Here is a 22,957-nt window from a genome sequence, read left to right on the forward strand (position 1 = left end):
AATCTCCTGATTAAGATGGGTCTCCTGTATTTCTCATTTTTAAAGAAACATTTTCCCCTTTACAATTAGTAAGTAATCTGGGGGGTGATTATTTGAAACTGTGTGACTACTTTGTTTCCAGACAACTTTCACCCAATGGTTTTAATAGATTGATGATCCTTGCCTGAATCAATTACAATAACTTACTGTAAAATGGTGGTTTTCTGTAATTCTTTCTACATTCATCAGTCAAAAAAAGGGCTTTTTGTCACCTCCTCCTCTTGCTTTTTAGTAACGCTATGTATTCATGGTTCTTGTTTTTTTTTTTTTTTTTTAATTCAACATGTTACAAACCATCACGGTCATTATTCTTTTTGATTCTCAACTTGTCCCACATTTGGCCATTTGGGGCTTCTCTGAGGCAGCTCCTGTGCCCTGGCAGATGTCCATGGTTCTTTGAGTGTTTCTTTACCTTGTGGTGGAACAAAGTGTTTCAGGCTCATCTTATTTTTTCCTGCAGTAGTCCTGGAATCAGCCATTTCTTCAAGGAGTCCTGGTGCCTTTCAGTAAAAATGAAATCTCCTGACTTTTAAATGTTGACAAATACATTTTTAAAATTTTAAACAGCACTTAGGCCAAATAAAACACATTTGCTGATATCGTTTGGCCTGCCGGCTGCCAGTTTTAGGCCTCTGTGTTACACAGCTTTCATTTTATGCAGATGTTCTCATCAGAGACTAGCAGAGAGCTGGCTGTTGATGTTCATTACTAACATATAGATAGATGTTGGGAGTTGACATAATGTGGTTGTCAATGGCAGGGAAGACAAAGCAGGGCATTCTCTTTCCCACAGTGATAGACACCAAACAAATTCACCTTATCATCATCTCTCCGTATTTGTTCAACAAGTGGAGACCTGTTTAATTTCATTTTTTTTTTTTTTTACAAGATAACATACTAACTGCAAATAGTAACAGACTGTTTTGTTTGTTTATTAGAAGTATTTTTTGGCTTAGCTCACTATGTGTTTATCTAGAAAGATTGTATTCCTGCTGTGTAGTGAACTTCTTAGTAATAATGCTGCCGAGCAAATACTTCAAGAACAAAAGCAGCAAAAATCAACAATCTGGCATATTACCTTCTTAAAGACACCTGGTTTATAACTCGATTAAGCACCTACCACCATCTGTCGGTGTCCTAAAGACCCATACGCACATCCTGCCACACGCCTTCAACTTCAGGAAATAAAATACGGAGCTAGAGGAGGTAGGATAAGTAATTTTTTAATTCACACTGACAAAAATATAATTACACTATTGACTTTTTGCCATGTAAAGTATTTTATTTCCAGCAAATAAAACTTCTAGTTAGACAACCTATTTACATACAGTTATTATAAAACATACAAACCACACTAGAAAGTAGGTTTGTACAAAATGGAACATTTTTTTAATGGGTGGAACTTGTGTCCTTTACACTTAAAATATTTTTTTTCATGTTTTAATTTGCCTTTTCATTTAGCAGAATTAATGTTTTAAGCCACAAATTTGCTTTCAATGGGCATATTTTCTTATGAATTATTAACTTACTTTATGGCTTATTAACTATAACAGTCCTTTAGTAAAAAGACTGTTAGGTAAAATTGCCTGGTTGAAAAATCTTTGAACTCTACCTCTCTTTTTCTTGGAATAATGAAAGGTAAGAGTTTCTAAACCAAATGATGCTATCAACCTCCCATTTAAAATTAAGAATAATTTACTTTATAATTCTCAGAACATTGCATCATTAATTTTTTGCTGTGTTGGGTGGATATTCATTGAAAGCTGGAGGAAGGGGCATCCTGATATGTGTTGTCTGTGTTAATTTTCATTTTGGCCACTTTCATACTATTACTTCTTTCATAGTACTTTTCATATATTTTATTAATCAATGCAATGCAGTGAGCACCCACTGGAAGCATCATTGGCCAATGCTGGGCCTTGGGAGGGATCCAGAAAGATCTCAGCTCAGGTTTCTGGCTGGAGGAGCAGCTGGCACATTCTTTTCTCTCCATGTGGACTGCAGCAAACCTAAACGAAAGCTCTCCACTCAGTGATTCCAGCCCGTTCACTACTCCTTTACTCCATATGTAATACATTTTCCTTCTCCAGCTGTCCCAGCAACAAGACATTATCCAGGGCTACTTCCTGGGGGTTCTTGGCCTTAGAGGAAATGTGGGATCAGGGCAGCTTTCCTTTATCAAAAGAGTGTTCCTGAAGGATTCTTCAGCAACACTGGGATGGGAGGGGTGAGGAATATTTCCCCCCCAACTGGTGATCATAGTAATAATCTATATAGCTTCTTAATTTATAGAAATAATGTTTTTCCAAAGCTGATTATATTAACTAGGGATCTGAAACTAACTTAAAAATATTTATCGTGGTGATACAGTTTAGTGAAGGGACTTAAACAATTATTTTTAAGCTATTTGTATGAGATAGTAATATATGCTCATGTTAAAAAAAAAACAGAAAAGAAGCTTGAAGGTACAGAAGAATGTAAAGGGAAAAGGTAGTCTCTCGCATCCTTCATTCCTCAATCTCATTGCCCCCCAAACAACCAGTTTCTCATGTATCCTTCCAAAAGATTTCTTTGCTTGTACAAGAACATATTTCTTAAAAAAAAAAAAAAAAGATGGAAGTGTTATGTTATATCTACTGTTTTGTAATTTCCTATTCAGTGCTCACCCGGGCACATGGAGATCCTGCAAATACTGCACTTGAGGCAAGTGTCTTCTATACATGCTTGTCCTTAGATCCCATCCCCACCTTCTGCCAGGACCTAGAAACCTATAACTAGGATGAGGTTGTAGCAGTGTTTGTGCAAGGCAATATAGTTCCTGCTCCATGAGGAAATAACTATACTCAAGGGAATATAAGACCTCGGTCATGGATACCAGCAGGAATTTAGTTGGACCATGGCAGTGGTGAAAAATGAGGCTGGAGAGGGGAAAATTCATTATTATGGGAGCATTGTCGCATGACATGGGATGTGGTTCCTAACAAAGGACACCTGGACAGTCTTAGCTCTGTTGCTGGCATGGCTCATTGAAGGTTGAGCAAAATGATGGCTTTCAACAAATAAGGTGGAGATGTTGGAACTGCCTTGGCAGAGAACTAGGGAAGGGATCTGGGAACTCAAAGAGGTGGAATTATTCGAATGGATGTATGATGTGAGGCTGCAGAGCCCATCACCTGATTATGTTTACTTGGATGGCTTGGAGGATACTCCCTCCAATAAAGCTGTAAGGAAGGCACAGGTGAGATCACTGGCATATTTGGGAAGCTCCCTGGCAGCTGTCTTCTGAAGGCCAGAGTGGGCAGGGTAGTCCTCTGTAGGCTGATGATGCTACCGTGGAATGAGGCTGTCTAGTTCCAGCAGGAGTGATAAGATTCCACAGAGTCAGGGCTCGCGTGCTGAGTGGCAAGGTGCACATAGTTACCATAATGGAAGCAAGTCAGGATGTCTTAGTTCACAGAAACTTGTGCTAATGCAAAGAAAGGAACTCACTTGGAGTTCCTGTAGGCGAGACAGAAGGGCAGCTGGATGGTACTTTACTTGATTTGTATTATCAGAAGAAATCGGGAGTGTCACTTCCACAAATAAATATATTTTTTCTTATTTGTCTTGAAATATGTGGTTCTCTCAATTGCTAATACATTTTTCTGCTTTTAATAGAAACATGGGTAAATTAACTGTTCCATGTTTAACTCTAATATGGAAAACAGTAGTACAAGATTGATAATAAAGGCAACTCTCACTTGGCATGTCAGAGTTTGAGAGGGAGTGGTGGGGACTGTGGTGAACTGCAGTGCACAGGCCTTATGTAAAGTGGACAGCTGCTCCTCCCCCCAGCTCCTTACTGCCACAGAGACTACAGACCCAGCATTGCTTGATCACCAAAATTCTGGAGAGAAGCCTGGTAACGAGGCTTTTGGAGGAACATTTCCTGATTTTGAAGTGTTGGCATCTGGTTCAGAATTCTTCAGAATGCTGTGGGCTGAACAAGTCAAACAATTGGCCTTAGACCAAGATAGGGCCTGAGCTTACAAGAGCGAATGGATGGCTAGTGAAGACTGAGGGCTGATGAAGAGATGGCGGAAGTTGCTCGAGTAAAGTTGTGTAGGCTTCTCAGCTCTGCAGAGGAAACCGAGTAGAGCTCAGTTTAAGTTCAGTCAATGAAAACAGAGTCTTTTTTTTAAATGTCAGAGATAATGTTTCACTCAACTGTCTAATGTGGAGCATCAGTATTCAAAATACAGAGAGAAAAATAGAAGGGAGATCAAAATAAAATAGCAGTAGCAAAGGCGGAAACTTTTTACGTCAGACACTAGATCTGAGTTTGAGCAGGCCCGTGCTTCTATATATAGTGTTAACTGAAGGATGGTGTCAACTGGCCTGGAAGGACCACTGAGCCCCTCAGGATTGAGCTAGCACAAGACAGAATGCTGAGGAATAAGCCCAGGACTCAGGTTTTGGCTTCACATACCCACAAACAGGAAGGAATTACAATTAAATGAACCCTGAACTACATCTTTGTAATATATATGATAATTTTATGTATTCCGTATATTAGAATGACCAATATATTTAATACACATGTTGAGTAAGCCTGTGAACAGTTCATCCATCATTTTGCTTGATTCTTCTCATTTAATTCCTTTGTATGTCTCTCAAGAAGGTCACTTAATATTGAAGTAGAAAAAGCCAAACATTCACAATATTGGGGCTGTGACTGATAGCCCCAGGCTACCAACTGCAAAACTGGTTTAGGACCAGAGGTTGTCCTCTGAGGAGTGAGGTGGTTTGAGATGCTAAACCCACCCTGTCTCATTCTTGGTCTTACCACGGCACAGACACTGCTCCCAGCAAGGCCACACGCCTTCTGCTGGGAAGTCCACTGCGCGCTTCTCCGTCCTCTCCCCGCCTGACCTCTCAGCAGCAGCGTCTGTCACCACTGAGCACTTCCTCCTTCCGTCAGGCACCCGTGGCGTCACACTCTGCTGCTTTCTCTCTTACCTCTGGGCCGCCCTCCCTTTCTCCTTTGCTGCTTCCTCTTCACCCACTGCACATGTGGATGTCAGGGTTCCTTGGGCCTCTTCCTAGGCACTCTTGCCTTCTAGCTCTCACGCTTCGTGGGCAATCTCATCCATCCATGGCTTCAGTTCCACACACACACAGACTTCCTGGCTTCTGCCTTCAGCTCAAATTCCAGTTGACCTGACGACTCCCAAAACAATAGTTTCTTCCATCAAAACCTGTTCCTCCTTTTAGTGATGGCACCACCATCCACCCGGTTTTATGAATCTTTGTGTCATTCTTGACACGCCCATTCCCTCATCCCTCACATCCAGTCCATCACTACATCCTGACTATTGTAAAAATAAAATATATCTCAAAAGGGTGCCTTTCTCTCCATCTCTTCTGCCACTGCCCTAGTCCAAGCCACTATTATCTCTAACCTATCCACAGGCTCTTTGTTGCTCTCTTCTCATCCATTTTTGTCCATTCCAAACCATTCAGACCCTGCAGTCATAGCAAGCTTTCAGAAGCCTGAATTGTGTGCTATCACATCTTGCTAAAAATTCTCCAGTGGCTTCCCATTGCTCTGAGGATGAAATCTAAATGCCTTAGCACAGCCCAGCAGGCCCTTAGGCCCTGCCTTCTGATGTCTCACTGGCCTTAGTTCCACGTGCTCAACCCTCTGGCCACACACTGTACCTAACTAATCCCAGCACCTGTGAATATGACCTTATTTGGAAACCAGGTCTTTGCAGATGTAACCAAGTTAAGATGAGGTCAGACTGGAATGTGGTGGGCCCTACTGTTATTGACCGGTGTCCTTATAAGGAGAGGGAGATTTGGAGACATGTAGACACTGATACACGCACGCAAGGAAGAGGGCCATGTGACAACAGAGGCAGGGGCAGGAATGATGCATCTATAAGCCAAGGAACATCAAGGGTTACCAGCAGCCACCAGGAGCCAGGAAGAGATGAGGAAGGAGTCTTCCTTAGAACTTTCTGAGGCAGCTTGGCCTGCAGAACTGAGAAAATAAATTTCTGTTGTTTCAAGCCACCCAGTTTGTCGTAATCAGTTGCAGCAGCCAGAGGAAAGTAAGACACGGCCCAAGTTTCCTCCCACCTCAGGGCCTTGGCATTAGCCAGTCCCTCTGCTTGGAAAACTGCCATCCCTCCCCTGCCCCTGGTCTGGGCAGGTCCTAACTCACTGTCCAGACTCAGCTGAAGGTCATTTCCTTGGAGACAGTCTCTCTGGGGCAGGTTTGTCCTGTACATGGAGGACTTCATGGCACTTCTTTGTTTCATGCTCGAGTCCTCTGTCTCATTCGCCCATGTGTCTCTAGGGTCTGCAACAGTGCCCGCTGCAGAGTAGTTGTTCTACAGATATATTTTTTAACTTTTTATTTTGAAATAATTTCAAACTTGGAGGACAGTTGCAAAAATAATACAAAACCCATACAGAGTACTTCAGCATAGCACCACCCGGATACCTAGATCCACCAACTTTTAACATTTTGCAACATTTGCCATATCATTCTTTCCATCTATCTTTGCCATCCATCCATCCATCCATCCAGCCAGCCAGCCAGCCAGCCAGCCAGCCAGCCCTATTATCTATCTATCTACCTATCTATCTATCTATCTATTTTCTAAGCATTTCATAGTAGTTTGTAGACATTCCTTGAACACTTAATACTTCCATATGTATTTCCTAAGTACAAGGACATTTACTTATGTAGCCATCTTAAGTACAGTTATCAAGTTCAAGAAACTTAACATTGATGTAAAGCTTACAGTCTGTATTCTAATTTTCTTCAAATGCCCCCAAAATGTCCTTTTGGTCCTTTTATCTTCCATTGTTAGATCTAGTCCAGGATCATTAATTCCCATGGTCTCTTTAGTCTTTTTCTTTAAATTGTGGAAACATATATATAATATAAAATTTCCCATCTCAGCCACACCCAAACGTACAATTTGGTGGGATTATTCATATTCGCACTGTTGTGTTGCCCTCACCACCAACCATTATCAGAACTTTCCCATCATCCCAAATAGAAACTCTGCACCCATATACATTAAATACCTATCCCACCCCCTCCCTCTGCCCCTGGTAACCTGTAATCTACTTTCTGTCTCTATGAATTTCCCTATTCCAGTTATTTCATGTAAGTGAATCATAAAATATCTGTCCCTTCGTGTCTGACTTATTTCTCTCAACATGATGTCTTCAAGGTTCATCAGAACTTCATTCCTTTCTATGGCTGAATAATCCATTGCATGCATAAACCACATTTTTTAATCTATTCATATATTGATTGACATTTGGGTTGCTTCCACATTTTGGCTATTGTGAATAATGCTGCAATGAACATTAGTTTACAAACATTTGACCAAATCTCTGCTTTTATTTCTTTTGGGCATATAGAACTAGAAGTGTGATTTTAACCTTTTGAGGAACTGCCAAGCTGTTTTCCACAGCTGCATAATTCTACATTCTCATGAACAGTGACCTGGGGTTTCTATTCTTCGCATCCTCACCAGCACTTGTTATTTTGTTGTGTAATAATAACCATCCTAGTGGGTATGAAATGGTATCTTATTGTGGTTTTGATTTGCATTTAGCTAGTGAAAATGATGTTGAGCATCTTCTAATGTGCTTAATGACATTTGTATATCTTCTTTGGAGAAATGTTTATTCAAGTTGTTTGCCCATTTTTAATTGGGTTGTTTGTCTCTTTATTGTTGAGTTGTAGGATTTCTTTATATATTCTGGATATTAAACCATTATCAGATATATGGTTTGCAAATATTTTGTCCCATTCCATTGATTGTCTTTTCTTCTTCTTGATAATGTCTTTGGATGCACATTTTTAATTTTGATGAAGTCCATTTACCTATTTTTCCTTTTTTTTTTTTTTGCACAAATAACAAAAAAAAAAAAAAAAAAACAAGGACCTGAAGATACTTCCCTATGCTTTCTTCTAGGAGTTGGTATTTAACTCTTTTTTTTTTCTTTGCAATTTTATTGAGATACATGCGCATACCAGATACTCATCCAAAGTGTACAATCAGTGGATCAGTGGTTCACAGTGTCCTCATATAGTCATGCTTTCATCACCACAATCAATTTTTGAATGTTTTCATTACTCAAAAAAGGAAGAATAAAAATAAAAATAAAAATAAAAAAGAACATCTAAAACATCCTATACCCCTTATCCTCCCCTATTATTTATTTATTTCTTATCTTTGTTTTCTTACTCATATGTCCATACAATGGATAAAGGGAGTGTGAGCCACAAGGTTTTCACAGTCACTTGGTCACACCATGTACGCTACATAGTTATACAGTTGTCTTCAAGAATCAAGGCTAGTGGGTTACAGTTTATCAGTTTCAGGTATTTTCTTCTAGCTATTCCAAATACACCAAAAACTAAAAAGGGATATCTGTATAAGTCATAAGAATAACCTCCAGAATGACCTCTCAACTCCATTTGAGATCTCTCAGCCACTGAAACTTTGTTTCATTTCTCTTCCCCCTTTTAGTCAAGAAGGCTTTTTCAATCCCTTGATGCTGGGTCCAGGTTCATCCCCAGGAGTCATATCCCATGTTGCCAGGGAGGTTTACACCCCTGGGAGTCATGTCCCACATAAGGAGGAGGGCAGTGAGCTTACCTGCTGAGTTGGCTTAGGGAGAGAGGCCACATCTGAGCAACAGAAGAGGTTCTCTGGAGGTGACTCTTAGGCACAATTCTAAGTAGGCTTAGCCTCTCCTTTTCAGGAATAAATTTCATAAGGGTAAGACCCAACACTGAGGGCTTGGCCTTTTAAATTGGTAGTCTCCAATGCTGTGGGAATATCAGGAATTCCCCAGGTGGGGAAGTTTACTATTTCCACATTTTCCCACAGTCCCTCAAGGGGATGTTGAAAATACTTTTTATTCTCTGCTGAAATTACTCTGGGATGAGTCGGGGCATCACACTTACCTGTATAAACCAACAAGATCTCACTCCCTATTCAAGTTTCCATTCAGTTATGGTGTTCAAATAAACTGACCATACAAGTTAAATTAGTTAGTGTGCTACAGAAGAGTACTGGTTTGTATATATTATGTCCCCCAGAAAAAAAAACATCTTCTTTGATGCAGTCTTGTGGGGGCAGATGTATTAGTGTGGATTAGATTGGAATTCTTTGATCGAGTGTTTCCATGGAGATGTGACTCAATCAACTGTGAATGAACTGTTTGATTGGGTAATTTCCATGGAGGTGTTACCCCACCCATTCAGGGTGGATATTAATTGGATCACTGGCATCTTATAAAGGAGTTCACAGACAGAGGGACCTGAGAGCAACTGAGAGTGAATTTTGAAGAGCAGCTGCAGCTAACAGAGGGCAAAATGCCCCAAGAGCAACATTTTGGAGAACACCATTTTGAAATGCCACCTAGGAGCAAGTGGATGCCAGCCGTGGGCCTTCTGAACTAACAGAAGTTTTCCAAACGCCATTGGCCATCCTTCAACAAGGTATCCTATTGTTGATGCCTTACCTTGGACACCTTATGGCCTTCAGACTGTAACTTTGTAACCAAATAAACTCCCTTTATAAAGCCACTCCATTCTGGTATTTTAGTGGACAGCAGCATTAGCAAACTGGAACAGATTTTGGTACCAGAGAAGTGGGGTGCTGCTGAGTTTACAAATATCAAACATTTTGGAATGGCTTTTTAAATGGATAAGGGGAAGATTCTGGAAGAATTGTGAGGAGCTTGATAGAAAAGCCTAAATGGCTTTGAAGAGACTGTTGGTGGAAATATGGACTCTAAAGATACTTCTGATGAGGCCTTGAGCAGAAATGATGAATGTGTCATTGCAAACCGGAAGGAAGGCAATCCTTGTTTTAAAGTGGCAGAGAATTTGCCAAAACTGTGTCCTGGTATCAGATGAAAGGCAGAATTTGAGAGCAAGGAGCTGGGATACTTAGCTGAAGAGATTATGACACTAAATATTGAAAGTGTGGCCTGGCTTCTCCCTGCAGCTTATAGTAAAATGTGAGAGGACAGAGATAAGATTTGAAATGAACCCTTGGGTACAAAGAAATCAGAAACTGATAGTTTGGAAAATTCTGGGCTTCCAGAAAGTGAGACCCCAGAGGCTACAGCCCCACATAAGGATTTAACCAAACATGGAACCCGACAGCCATTTCAGTACAAGCCAGGATTGGAGATGGAGTTATCCAGAAAGGATTTGTGGAAAGTTCTATTGTCTGATGGTTTTGACCCCTGTGTGCTTCATGCCAAGCCAACAAGATTTTTGCAACATCTGTATAGACAGAGCCGCTGCCAGTCTGGACTTGGAGGGAATAGAAAAGGAAAAAATTGAAGGAAAAATTTCTTCAAGGACGGAATCATGGAAACTGAGATCTGGAGTCAAGAAATCTTGGACGAAAAGAGCAGAGCAACCCAGGCACTTGGAAAGTGTAAGTTTGCCCTGGATGAAGGAGAGTGGGCTTTCTGCCTAGATGCTCAGGAAGAGAGCTGCCACCCCAGGCCCCAGAGAGGGTGGAGCACATTCCTTGAGGATTGGGGAGAGTCTGGCCACCACCCCACTGTTGGGAGAGGGGAGAGCCTTTGCCCTGGAGAGGCAGAGTCCGGGTGGCACCCCGATGTTTGAGGAGGGTGGGGCCAAGAAGGTGGTCTCCCCAGTGCATGGATATGTTGGAGCACTCACCCCAGAGTTTGGAGAGAAAAGGGCTGCTGCGTAAGCCTTTGGAACATGTGGGACCGCTGCTCTCTCAAGCCCCAAGGATACAACGTCATTCTGTAAATGACTCTCAGACTTTGAAATCTAATGGAGTTTGCCCTGCAGGTATTAGGAACTGTTTTGGACCTGTGAACCCTGTTTTCTTTACTATTTCTCCTTATGACAATGGGAATGTTTATCCTATGAATGTCTCTCCTTTGTATATTGGAAGTAGATAACTTGTTCTAAGTTCTACAGGTCCACAGCCAGAGGGGAATTTTGCTTTAGGACAAGACCACACATGTGAATGATTTTGATGGGATCTTGTACTGAGCTATCATTACTGAAATGATTTAAGTTTCTGTGATATTGTGATGGGATGAATGTATTTTGTATATGGAAAGATCGTGGTTTTCTGGGGTCCATAGGGTGGAATGTACCGGTTTATATATATTATGTCTCCCAGAAAAAGCCATGTTCTTTGATGAACTCTTGTGGGGGCAGATGTATTAGTGTTGATCAGATTGGAATTCTTTGACCGAGTGTTTCCATGGAGATGTGACTCAATCAACTGTGAGTGAACCATTTGATTGGATAATTTCCATGGAGGTGTTTCCCTGCCCATTCAGGGTGGATATTAATTGGGTCACTGGAGTCGTGGGTCACAGACAGAGGGAACTGAGAGCAACTGAGAGTGACATTTTGAAGAGCAGCTGCAGCTAAGAGAGGGCAAAATGCCCCAAGAGCAACATTTTGGAGAACACCATTTTGAAATGCAACCTGGGAGCAAGTGAACACCAGCCACATGCCTTCCGAGCTAACAGAGGTTTTCCGGACACCAGTGGCCATCCTTCAGTGAAGGTACCCGATTGTTGATGCCTTATCTTGGACAATTTATGACCTTCAGACTGTAACTTTGTAACCAAATAAACCCCCGTTATAAAGCCAATCCATTTCTGGTATTTTAGTTAATAACAGCATTAGCAAACCAGAGCAAGAAGATATAAATTTTACACAAAATGAACATCTCTTCCTTTGATCTCACACCAAAGTTGAAGTTTTAAAACACCGTCAATATCATCCTTTATCCTTTAGTCTGATTTGCCTTAGTCCTAACCAGATCAACTTCATTCATATCTTTAATTGAGGTCTGATCTCCATTTCAGCTTTTTTAGCAGTTGCTGTATGGGATAGTAATTGACTTTCATAGCTGCAGAACTCTAGTTCTGAATCTCAGGTGTCATACAGAGGTTTTACACAAGAGCCCAGCATCTCAGAATTTAGAAATAATCATAAAATCTCAGGAATGGATGTGACTGCCATTAAGAGCTTACAGTCTAGAAACCTTCCCCTGATAACCTATGCTCTTGAATTCTATTCTCAGAGTTTGTACATTATATTTGGTCCATATTAGTGAGGTATTATACTATGAGTCTTTTCTTTTCTGGCTTATTTCACTCAACATACTGTCCTCAGGGTTCATTTTCATCTAGGTACATGCCTCACAACTTCATTCTTTCTTGCAGCCACTCAATACTCCATTGTATGCATACACCACAGTTTGCTCCTCCATGTGTCAGTCCATGTACCCTTAGGCCACCTCCATCCATTGCAAATCATGAATACTGCCACCATAAATACACATACACAAATGTCCATTCATGTCCCTGTTTTCAGTTCTTCCAATATGTACCTAATAACAGGGTTGCAGGATCACATGCCTTTGTTACATTTCATGAAAGTATATTACAATGTTACTGTTAACTTTAGACTCTAATTTGCATTGATTGTATTTTTCCATATACCATCCCATTTGTAACACCTTGCAATGTTGACATTCATTTGTTCTCCTTCATGTATAGACATTTTATATTTGTACATTTAATTACCATCATTGTCCACTTGAGGTTTCACTAAGTAATACAGACCCAGTCCTTATCTTCCATCTTTCCTTATGGTGTCATACATGCCCCTACCCTTCCTCTTACAACCATACTCACACTCATCTTTGTTCGGAGTACTTACAATATTGTGTTACTATCACACACTGTTATACTATCCATTCCATTTCTGAAGCTATGTAATCAATCCTGTTGAACCTTCTGTACTCCTTCAGCATCAAATGCCCAATCTCTAACCTATTTCTATCTCCTGATCACCTGTGTTCTCAACTCTCAAATTTCACTCATCAATGTTAGTCCATATCAGTGAGACTATACAATACCCTTACTGATAGTCTTCATTTCTACACTCTTCTCCAAACCTCTGTCTCCTGTCTTTTCCTATCTGCCTGTGGTGCTCCCTTTAGTGTTTCTTGTAGAGCAGGTGTCTTGTTCACAAACTCTTTCAGTGTCTGTTTATCTGTAAATATTTTAAACTTTCCATCATTTTTTAAGGACAATTTTGCTGGATATAGAATTCTTGGTTGGCATTTTTTCTTAAATATATCATACCACTGCCTTCTTGCCTCCATGGTTTCTGCTGAGAAATCTGCACATAGCCTTATTGAACTTGCCTTGTATGTGACGGATCAATTTTCTCTTGCTGCTTTCATAATTCTCTCTTTGTCTTTGACATTTGACAATGTGATTAGTAAGTATCTTGGAGTAGGTCTATTCAGGTCTATTCTGTTTGGGGTACTCTGCACTTACTGGATCTGTAATTTTATCTCTTTCATAACAGATGGGAAATTTTCAGTGATTATATCCTCCATTATTCTTTCTGCCTCTTTCCCTTTTCTTCTCCTTCTGGAACACCCATGACAGGTATATTCGTGTGCTTCATGTTGTCATTCAATTCCCTGAGACCCTAATCATAATTTTCCATTCTTTTCCCTATCTGTTCTTTTGTGTGTAGGGTTTCAGATGGTCTATCCTCTAGTTCACTAATCCTTTCTTCTGCCTCTTCAAATCTGCTGTTGTATGTTTCCATTGTATTTTTTTATCTCTTCATCTCTTCTGTGCCTTTCCTTCCCATTAGTTCTACCATTTGTTTTTTTAACTTTTGAGTTCTTCCTCATGTTTGCCCAATGTCTTCTGTATATCCTTCATCTCTTTTGCCATATCTTCCCTCAACTTGTTGATATGATTTTTGAATTGATTTAGAAAGTTTGTTTGAGCATTTTAGATTAGTTATTTCAACTCCTGTATCTTGTTTGAAGTGTTAGTTTGTTCCTTTGACTTGGTCATATCTTCATTTTTTCTAATATCACTCTATGTTTAACTCTTATATTTAGGTCTTTGACCCATTTTGAGTTAATTTTTATACAAGTTGTAAGGTATGGGTCCACTTTCATTCCTTTACATGTGGATATCCAGTTTTTCTAGCATCATTTGTTGAAAAGACTATTTTTCCCCACTAAGTGGCCTTGGTACTCATGTAAAAAATTAAATGACCATAGATGAATGGGTCTATTTCTGAGATCTCATTTCTATTCCATTTAGTGTATATGTCTGTCCTTGTGTCAGTGTCACACTGTTTTGATTACTGTGGCTTTGTAATAAGTTTTGAAATCGGGTAGTGTGAGTCCGTTGACTTTATTCTTCTTTTTCAAGATTGTTTTAGCTGTTCAGGGTCCCTTGCCCTTCTGTATGAATTTGATGATTAGCTTTTCCATTTCTCTGAAGAAGGCTATGGAATTTTAATTGGGATTGTGTTAAATCTGTAAGTTGCTTTGGGCAGTGTTGTGATCTTAATGATATTTAGTATTCCAGTCCATGAGCATGGAATATCTTTCCATTTATATAGGTCTTCTTTAATTTCTTTCAGTAATCATGTGAACTTTTCTGCATACAAGTCCTCTATATCCTTGTTTAAATTTATTACTAGATATTTCATCTTGTTACCTGTTATTGTGAATGGAATTGTTTTCTTGAGATTCTTTTTAGATTTTTCCTTGCTGGTGTATAGAAACACCACTGATATTTGTGTTTTGTTCTTACTTTATGCCACTTTGTTGAATTCATTTATTAACTGTGGTAACTTTCTTGTGGGTTCTCTGGAATTATCTCTATATAGGATCATGTCATCAGCAAATAGGGATAGTTTTAACTTCTTTTTCAATTTGGATGCCTTTTATTTCCTTTTCTTGCTTAATTGCTCTAGCTAGCACTTCCAGTACAATGTTGAATAGCAGTGGTGGTAGCGGGCATCCTTGTCTTGTTCTGATATTAGGTGTAAAACTTTCAGTTTTTCACTGTTGGGTATGATTCCATTGATATTTGCTGAATAAATCAATGAAGTGAAAACAGGGACTGGCTTTATGGGACTGGCTTTATAAGTGTGTTATGTCAGGTCAAATGCATATGCAGATGCTCTGGAGTGTTTTTAGATCAGCAAGAATCCAAGCAACTGAGAGAGAGTTAAAATTTTATTTTAAAAATTTATAATTTAATATTTTAATTGCTAATTATGATTTAGTCATTGTCATCTATTTTTTCTAAATTTAAGTTATCTTGAAAAAAAGGTTGACCAATAAGTTATATATTTGTAATTTTATAAAAGTTATCTCATGGAGACGGATCAGAGAGATGCAGTTTGAATGTATATATGTTTATGACACCTTCCTATGTTACCATAAGCTTTGCAAGCCCTTCTTGCAGGACACAATTTGACAGTATAGATCACAAGCCTTAAATGTCTATATCCACCTCAAAGCTGGCCATGGTGAGGTAACAAGTTCACTCATACTCCTTGCAGAGGGGCAAATATGTAGAATCCTTTTGGAGAGAATTTGACTGTATCAATTTAGAGCATCACACACTATTTCTGGGGTTCTAGAAAGTGCCCAGCTAATTTTGGTTCATCCTCAGTTCATACCTAATGGTCACTTCTTCAAGAAGATCTTCCTTTGGCCACCCTGACCCTCAAACCAGGATTAGTTCATCCTGCTCTTCCTCATGTAACCTTTAGCTTGCTTTCTAGAATATTTATTATATCTGTAATTGCTTATACAGTATCTGTCTCCACTCCTAAATTCTAAACTCTATAGGGTAGGGGCAGTATTTGCTTTATTTGTCTTTATATCCTTAGGGCTGGCCCAGTGCCTTGTACATATTAAGATAAATAAATAATTGTTGAACAAAATAAATAAGGAAAATCATCTTAAATAAAAATAGACTTGACACAAAGATAACAATTAACCTTCATGGAGAACTTAATATGTGCTTGACACTGTTTTATGTGCTTTATGTGTAATTGTCACAGCAGCCCTTAAGCTTCTTGCTCTTACTGATGGAAAACTGAGGCCTAGAGAAGTTAACTGTCAGTCCTTCATTCAGGACTTATAATAGCTAAAATAAACTTTATAATAGCTAAAAATTAGAAAGAACTGAAATGTAATTTGAGTAGAATGTCATGCAGTTCTTAGAATCTAGGTTTCGGAAAGGTGTATGATATCATAGAAAGATGGATGACATATAATATTTACTTGGCCCACCCAGTCCAATGGATTCTGCTGTGACATGCCATTCACTGGCCATAGCAGTACCCCCTACTTGGCATCCAAAGCTAGAGCTCTTTTAGTTCAAACCAACTGTGTCAGGCTGGGGCAGGGGAGGAAGGAAAGAGAAAGTGACATCTGGAAGGATGGGGGGTGTTTCAGATGGGAAACGTGGTGAACTAGTACTGAAATGACCTGAAATAAGAGGGAGGATGAGCCTTCAAGGAAGTGAAAGAAATTGAGTGTGTCTGGGAGGAAGTTATGTGAGATGAGTCTGGAGAGGCAAGGAGAGGCCAAACCAAGAGTCTTTGCATTTTATTCTGGGGTAGCAGTGCCACATGGTGATCACTGCAGATTTGGGCATGGCAAGTTGGATGCACCAGTCTTGGCATTCAGTGAATGTGGGAGGATTTATTTCAGTAGCATTGATACATTTGTACTTTTGCCAAAAAAAAAAAAAAAAAAAAAAGTTGACTAAAGATGAAATGAGAAGTAGATATGGAACATGGAAACTTAAAAAAAAATCTAAGATTCAAGGTCTTGGCCTCAATATTATGACCTTGCAAAAAGTGTGAAAATGAAAAGTAAAGCCAAAGGACAGTGATTTCTCAGAGCCTGAAACAAAATCTTTGCTTTCCACTGATTCTGTCATGGAGCTGCTGTTTAGCTGTTTTAATTTGGTTGTTTGCTTTATGTTTGAAACATCCCAACCAATGAAATTCATTGGTTGATGACAGTACTTCTATTCCTACCTATCTTAGTTGGTTCTATCTTGAAAATATTAGTTCAGGATAAAAGTTTTCAGGCATGGAAGCAGTGGGTTTTATAGCGTGGAATGCCCTCCATTCAAGGCCCAAATGTGACTAATGGACTTTTGAGGATCTTGGGTATTTTATTCTTGCTGCATTGAGTATAATGTCTGAAGCAGGAATTTCATGTCTCAAAGATACAGAGGGACTTTACAAAGAAAATGAGAAGACATTGGCAGCATCTCTCTTTCTGGCTGCCTCTCTTCTGATGACATCTGTGCTCCAGTGTGCAGTTCAAGAACTTCAATTTCTCTCCTTCTACCTTCTATCACTTACGGGGTGCCTGCTTACCTGTGATTCATACTTCTGGCTACACGTTAGAATCACCTGGCGAGTTTTGGAACAAACAAATGAACAAATGTCTGCCCACTTCCTGAGAACAATTCAGGATATCTGGGAATGGGGCCTGGGCATCTATATTTTTCAAAAGCTCCCCTGGTGATTCTAATACAGAGTTGAGAACTATGTCAGTTACCTATTGCCGCTTAATAAAACTCCTCCAAACTTAGTAGCTTAAAACAAGGACTTATTTCTCATAATTCTAAGGGTTGGCTAGGTGTGTCTTCAGCTGGTCTTGCCTGGGCTCACTCATGCAGCCAAGTTCAGCTGGAGGGTTGGTTGGGGGCTAGGCTCAGCCTCTTTCTCCACATGGTCTTTCATCCTGAGTTTCTGCAGAACACAAAGGTCTCCAGGCAGTGGTCTGAGAGACCTAAAGGAAGTTGCAAGCCTTCTTAAGGCCTAGTATTGGAAGTCAAGCAGCATTACTGCTGCCTCATGCTATTGGCCAAAGCAAATCAGAAGACCAACCCAGATTCAGGGGGTGGGGAGATAGACTCCACCTTTTGCTGGGAGGAGTCACAAAGTCATATGGCAAAGAAAGGAGGAAAGGAGTTGTAACAGTCATGTTTGTAAACAATCCACCATGAGAACCATGGCTCTTTGATCAACTTAACTTTCAATTCTCACTTGAGACCATCCATCAACTACAACCCCTCTGTGTACCCTAAAAAGGAACATGGGAAGAAGACTCGGTTTCCTTCTTCTCCCTCATTCAGATTCCTCATTCTTTTCAGCAGTCCCATCATCCATCTATTGCAAATGTTCATAACTTGGAAGTAATCTTTAACCCGCTTTCTTCTACAATAAAAAGATGTGACATAGCTCTCCTTATCCCAGGAAGTCCTTTAACGTCAACCTGCATCCTTCAGCCCTCCACAGATTCATTCACATTTGTGTATGCAGCAGGCTGGGTATACATGTGTGTGAATTTAGTATTGGCTACTTGTATTTTTCCAGGCCGGTTTAGGCAGAGCTATCTCAGAGCTAGGCTGTCTTGTTGAAGAAGCACACTTCAATAGCCAAAAGTGATTGTGAAGGAAGCCTATCCTTTAGTCATTCCTTTCAAAAAACATTAAAGGGTCCTAGCCATAGATCCCACACCCTCACCTATTCAAATCTTTGTCTCTGGTCCACTTCCCTCACACCCTGCACCTTCACCCTGTTTTTCTCAAACCCCAGGTCAACTCCTTACCGCAGCCTCGTGGTCTTTCCTCTACTCCTTCTTCCCCCTGCACCACGATAACCTGCAGCATTTTAAGTAGATTGACTCAGCCTCTGTCCCAGCAAGAATAAATCTTGTCTTTTTAGAAAAGGGATGAGATGGGAACATCGGATTGACAGGGACAGGATTCTCTTTGGCAAGCTGGGGGATGAGGGGAGTCTGTGAATAACCTCATGGTAACCTTTGTATGCCTTTTCACAGTAGTGTCAGGATGTATTGGTTATTGTTTTGGCTTTGCATAATAGAAAGCCAAAAAGAATATGGCTTAAGCAAGGTAAAAGGTGGACTGGAGGTAGGGGGTCCAAGCTGGTTTGGGTGCTCACAGCGTAAGAAGCCCAGGTCCTCCTTGTTGCTCCCCCATCTCCAAGACGTGGCTTCCTTTTCTTGTTCCCAAACGGCCGCTCGCATCTGCATTCCAGCCAGTAAGGAGGGGGAAGAAAAGAAGTGTCTGCTTTCTTTGAGAACACATCCTGTGAGTTGTGTGTAACACCTTCATTGAAATTCCTGTGGCCAGCACTGAATCACAAAGCTACAGCTAGCTGAGAGGGACGGTGGGAAATATGGTCTTTATTCTGGAGGCAGGTGACAGCTAACCACAGGATTCCATGACTAAGAGAAAGGGAGAACGTTTGAGGTACCACAGCACTTTCTGTCCCACGAGCTGACCTTCTGCTGAGATGAGAATCCATGTGCCCTGAACTGCTTAGACCTGGCAGTCTCTGTTTTTCCACATGGAAGAAGTATTTCCAGTTGTCAAGGGATATTTTCATCTGAACTGGTTAGTATGAATTAAAAATATTTCTTTCATTAAAATTTTTAATTTTAATTTTTTTCTTGATGGAAAAAGTCAGTAGTGTAAAGCAACACAGGATTGTAAAATTCTTACAGAAAATTATCCAGTGGCACTATCAAAGAATATCTGGAAAAAGATGAGCAATGTATGAACTGTTAAAATTCCTCAACAATAAATAAAACAGACACTAATGGTGATCAATTAGATCAGTGGAACAGGAATGGACACCACAGAAAAGGACCCCATAATTGATGTATTTTCCTTTAAATTTTTTTCTTCCAAAGCACATGTTTCTTAGTTCCTTTTCATAAAACAAGATCAGTGCCTGGTTATATTGTTTGACAGGATTGTGTAAAGAAGGGGCCAAGAAGCTATGTACAAGATTCATCTCTGTCAAAGCCAACATACATCCATTCGTGTCCTTTTTTTCTTGACACACATCTTCAGGCACATCAGATTGGAGAGCCTTCCTCATTTTCCCATTTAAAAGTGTTTCATCAGCCTATGATTCACTCATTCACCCACAGATAATTATTGAATGTCTGATGTGTGCAAGGCCCGGTGCTGGGGATACAATTACATAATTTTTAGTAAACCAGAGAACCCAGGCCCTGACCACACCGTTCTTACATTCTTATGAAAGTGATACACATTAAACAATTAATTAAACAATAATTACTAAGTTAGCATTGTGATAAATTCTCTAAAGGTCAATTGCTTTAGCTAATTGTTATTAGAGTATTAACCTGGGTGCTGAACCAGTCTGGGAGACTGAACCTGTCTGGGGAGATCAGGGAAGGGGCATTTTTGAGCCTTCAAAGGTGAGTTTGTATTAACTAAAAATCCACCCTCTTTCATCTTCTTTTCTTTTCCAGACTTCTCATATCTCTCTTTGCCTTTATCAGCCACTGGGTTAAAGTCATTTTTCACTTAAGCTATGAACTAATAGCTTGTAAAGAGCTATTGTTTGCAGCCTCCTTCAATCCATACAAATAGCTTTCTTTCTTTCTTTCCATTTTTTTGTGGGTTTTTTGTTTGTTTGTTTGTTTGTTTTGTTTTTTGCCAGCATAAAGCACTTTTATTGCAATAATAACTCAAAACTCATATGTGGTATAGGAGATGGGAGAATGAGGTGGGGAGCAGCTGCAATTTCTCTCACCAAATCACTGCACAGGTCAGCAAAGTTAAGAAGCGGAAGGAAAAGCCTGGGAACTTGGAAAAATCAGCAGCAGGGCTGAGCATCAAACAGGGGCAGTGAAGCTGTGATGATCAACATCATTTCCTGACAAGGACAATCAAGGATTTGTCAAATGCCTGGGCTTTCATTGGATGTTAACTGTCTGCAAACAGCACCTTCAGTTTATACTTTCAATTAAAGTTGTTAAAATTTAGGAAGTGGTGGAGCTTTGACAGCTATGAGAAGAGTACAAAAGTGCTGAAAATCCATTTAAAAAACCACAGAAGGGGGGCGAAAAAAAACCAGGCCATAAAAAAGGCTTCAGAAGTCCTGCCGGCCTGGGGTCAGATACCTACAGTGTCCAGCACCGCAGTAAAAACTGTCTGCTTTCAAAAGGCAGCAGGTTTGAGGGGAGAATAGGGTGGGGCTGGTGGAGGCAAAGGCTCTCCCCTTTCCCATTTCAGTTTTGGGTAGGGACTTGAATTAAACCCCAAGACATCTCTCAGCTTGGAGAATGATTCAGCCCTCAACAGCATGTCACATCTGCTAAGACTTTGCAGTGCAGCAGCAAGAATGTTCAGTATATAATAGATAAAAATTTCATCCAAAAAACCCCAATAAAGTTCTTATATCCCCTTTCCCCAAACACCGATTTCTATTCTAACTTTAACCTATCGTTTGTTCTGTTGATACCTGAACATATACTTAACCGGAACCTAGACCCAAAAGACTGGAACTGAATCATCACCCCAAAACCAAAACAAAAAATGAATAATTTGAGGTTTATGGCATATTGTTTAAGTCAACACATATACGAAGAGAAAGGGGAAGAGACAATGGAAATGTCAGAAGCAAACCTGAGTAATAGAACACTTTCTTTTTGTTGGATCAAAAATTGTTTTCCATAACTCAAATTTAGCACTTTGCTTTCTGTGTTTTCAGCAACTCAAGCATCCCAACCTTGTCAACCTCCTTGAAGTCTTCAGGAGGAAACGGAAGCTTCATTTGGTGTTTGAATACTGTGACCACACAGTTCTCCATGAGTTGGACAGATACCAAAGAGGGTAAGTGATCAGTCTCTTAATTTCCACAGGAGGAAATTTAAAGCTAAAAAAAAAAAAAAAAAAGCAAACAACAAAAACACACACACAAACAAACAAACAAACAAACAAAAATCCACCAGGATTCATGTGGAAAAATTAACAATGACCTTCTTTAAGATTAGGCAAGAACACTCAGTCTGTACAACCTACGCTGCAGCTGGGGTTGACAGCAGACATATTACCAAACATTTTGGGAAAGAGATCAAAAATAATAATTTTATTTAAATAAAAACAGCAACATTATTAGGTTGAACTTGATTTCTTTAGTTCATTATCTCTTTGTAGAAGCTGTTTCAGTCTCTAAGAATGAAAAGGAGGGGTATTAGTTTCTCCATGCCTGACTAGGGAGCCGTAAGGATTTGGAGACTGAAAGAAGGAGCCCAAAAGCAATGACTCACAGGAAGTTTAAGGCCAAAACAAATGTGATATTTCATCCAAAGCATCCTGGGTGCCCAGTCTGTTGTATTAATCAGGATTTCTTTGGTTGGACATGACAGAACCCCAACTGAAGTAAATACAGATGAAAAAGAAAGATGGTGGTGGATGTAACTGGGAAGGATGGGGCTGACTCTGAGGGTGCGGTCGCAGCTAGGGGCGTGCAGTCACGGAACCCTCTGCGCTCAGCGTTGCTTGAGGGGTACTGGCGGCAGCTCTTCCCGGAGGCGAAGGTGAGGCGGGGGACTTGGCCGAGTCCCCGGCGGAGGCGTGCAAGGTGTGGAGGGCGGTGAGAGAGGGACGCGAGACACTCGCTTTTCAAGGTAGTAGAAAAAAAGCCTTTATTCAGGGGTGAGCACAAGTTATATAGGGTGGCATAGAGGGCGGGGTCGGTGTTAGGGGTGTGGGGTCCTTACATGGCAATGCTGAGGGGATAAAGGCTAGGATTGGTTCTGAGAGGGCGCGGAGGTCGTTTGAAAAGGGGCGGGAGTTGCTCTGGCAACGGTGTAAGCGCACTGGCGGTGGCGGGAGTTGCTCTGGCAACGGGGCGTGTGCGGGCAAGATAAAGGGGGCGGTTTTCTCTGGCAAGCTTCCTCTAACGGTTGTATTTTGGGTGAGGGAGGTGGGGCCTGTAGCCGGCTCCACTTTCTCAGGCCCGGGGGGCTGTGGAGGGTATTACTGCCCATGCCCACTACCCTCTCCAGGGGCTGGCCAGGTTCCCTGGGGGGGGCTGTGGAGGGCGCTACTGCCCATGCCCATCGCCTCCCCCAGGGGCTGACCAGGTTCCCTGGCCCCGGCCCGCCAAGTTGGAACTCAGCACCAGCAACCCGCATGGGGGCTTAGTTGATCTTATCGTGCATCTCTT

General features: G+C 40.7%; 1 protein-coding gene across 5 annotated transcripts in view; it reads left to right on the plus strand.

Moving 5' to 3' along the window:
- Window positions 1-22,957, plus strand: part of CDKL1 (cyclin dependent kinase like 1) — a 66,422-nt gene that overhangs the window by 9,952 nt on the left and 33,513 nt on the right. For all 5 annotated transcript variants that reach the window (XR_005216318.1, XM_037832763.1, XM_037832766.1 and 2 more), the window contains one exon: window positions 21,497-21,618. Coding sequence is in view for 4 of the 5 variants with exons in the window: in XM_037832763.1 (XP_037688691.1) it covers window positions 21,497-21,618 (122 nt within the window). In the remaining variant the exon portion in view is untranslated. The remainder of the gene's footprint in view (window positions 1-21,496; window positions 21,619-22,957) is intronic.

The sequence above is a fragment of the Choloepus didactylus genome, chromosome 4, assembly GCF_015220235.1.
Source record: "Choloepus didactylus isolate mChoDid1 chromosome 4, mChoDid1.pri, whole genome shotgun sequence".
NCBI lineage: Eukaryota > Metazoa > Chordata > Mammalia > Pilosa > Megalonychidae > Choloepus > Choloepus didactylus.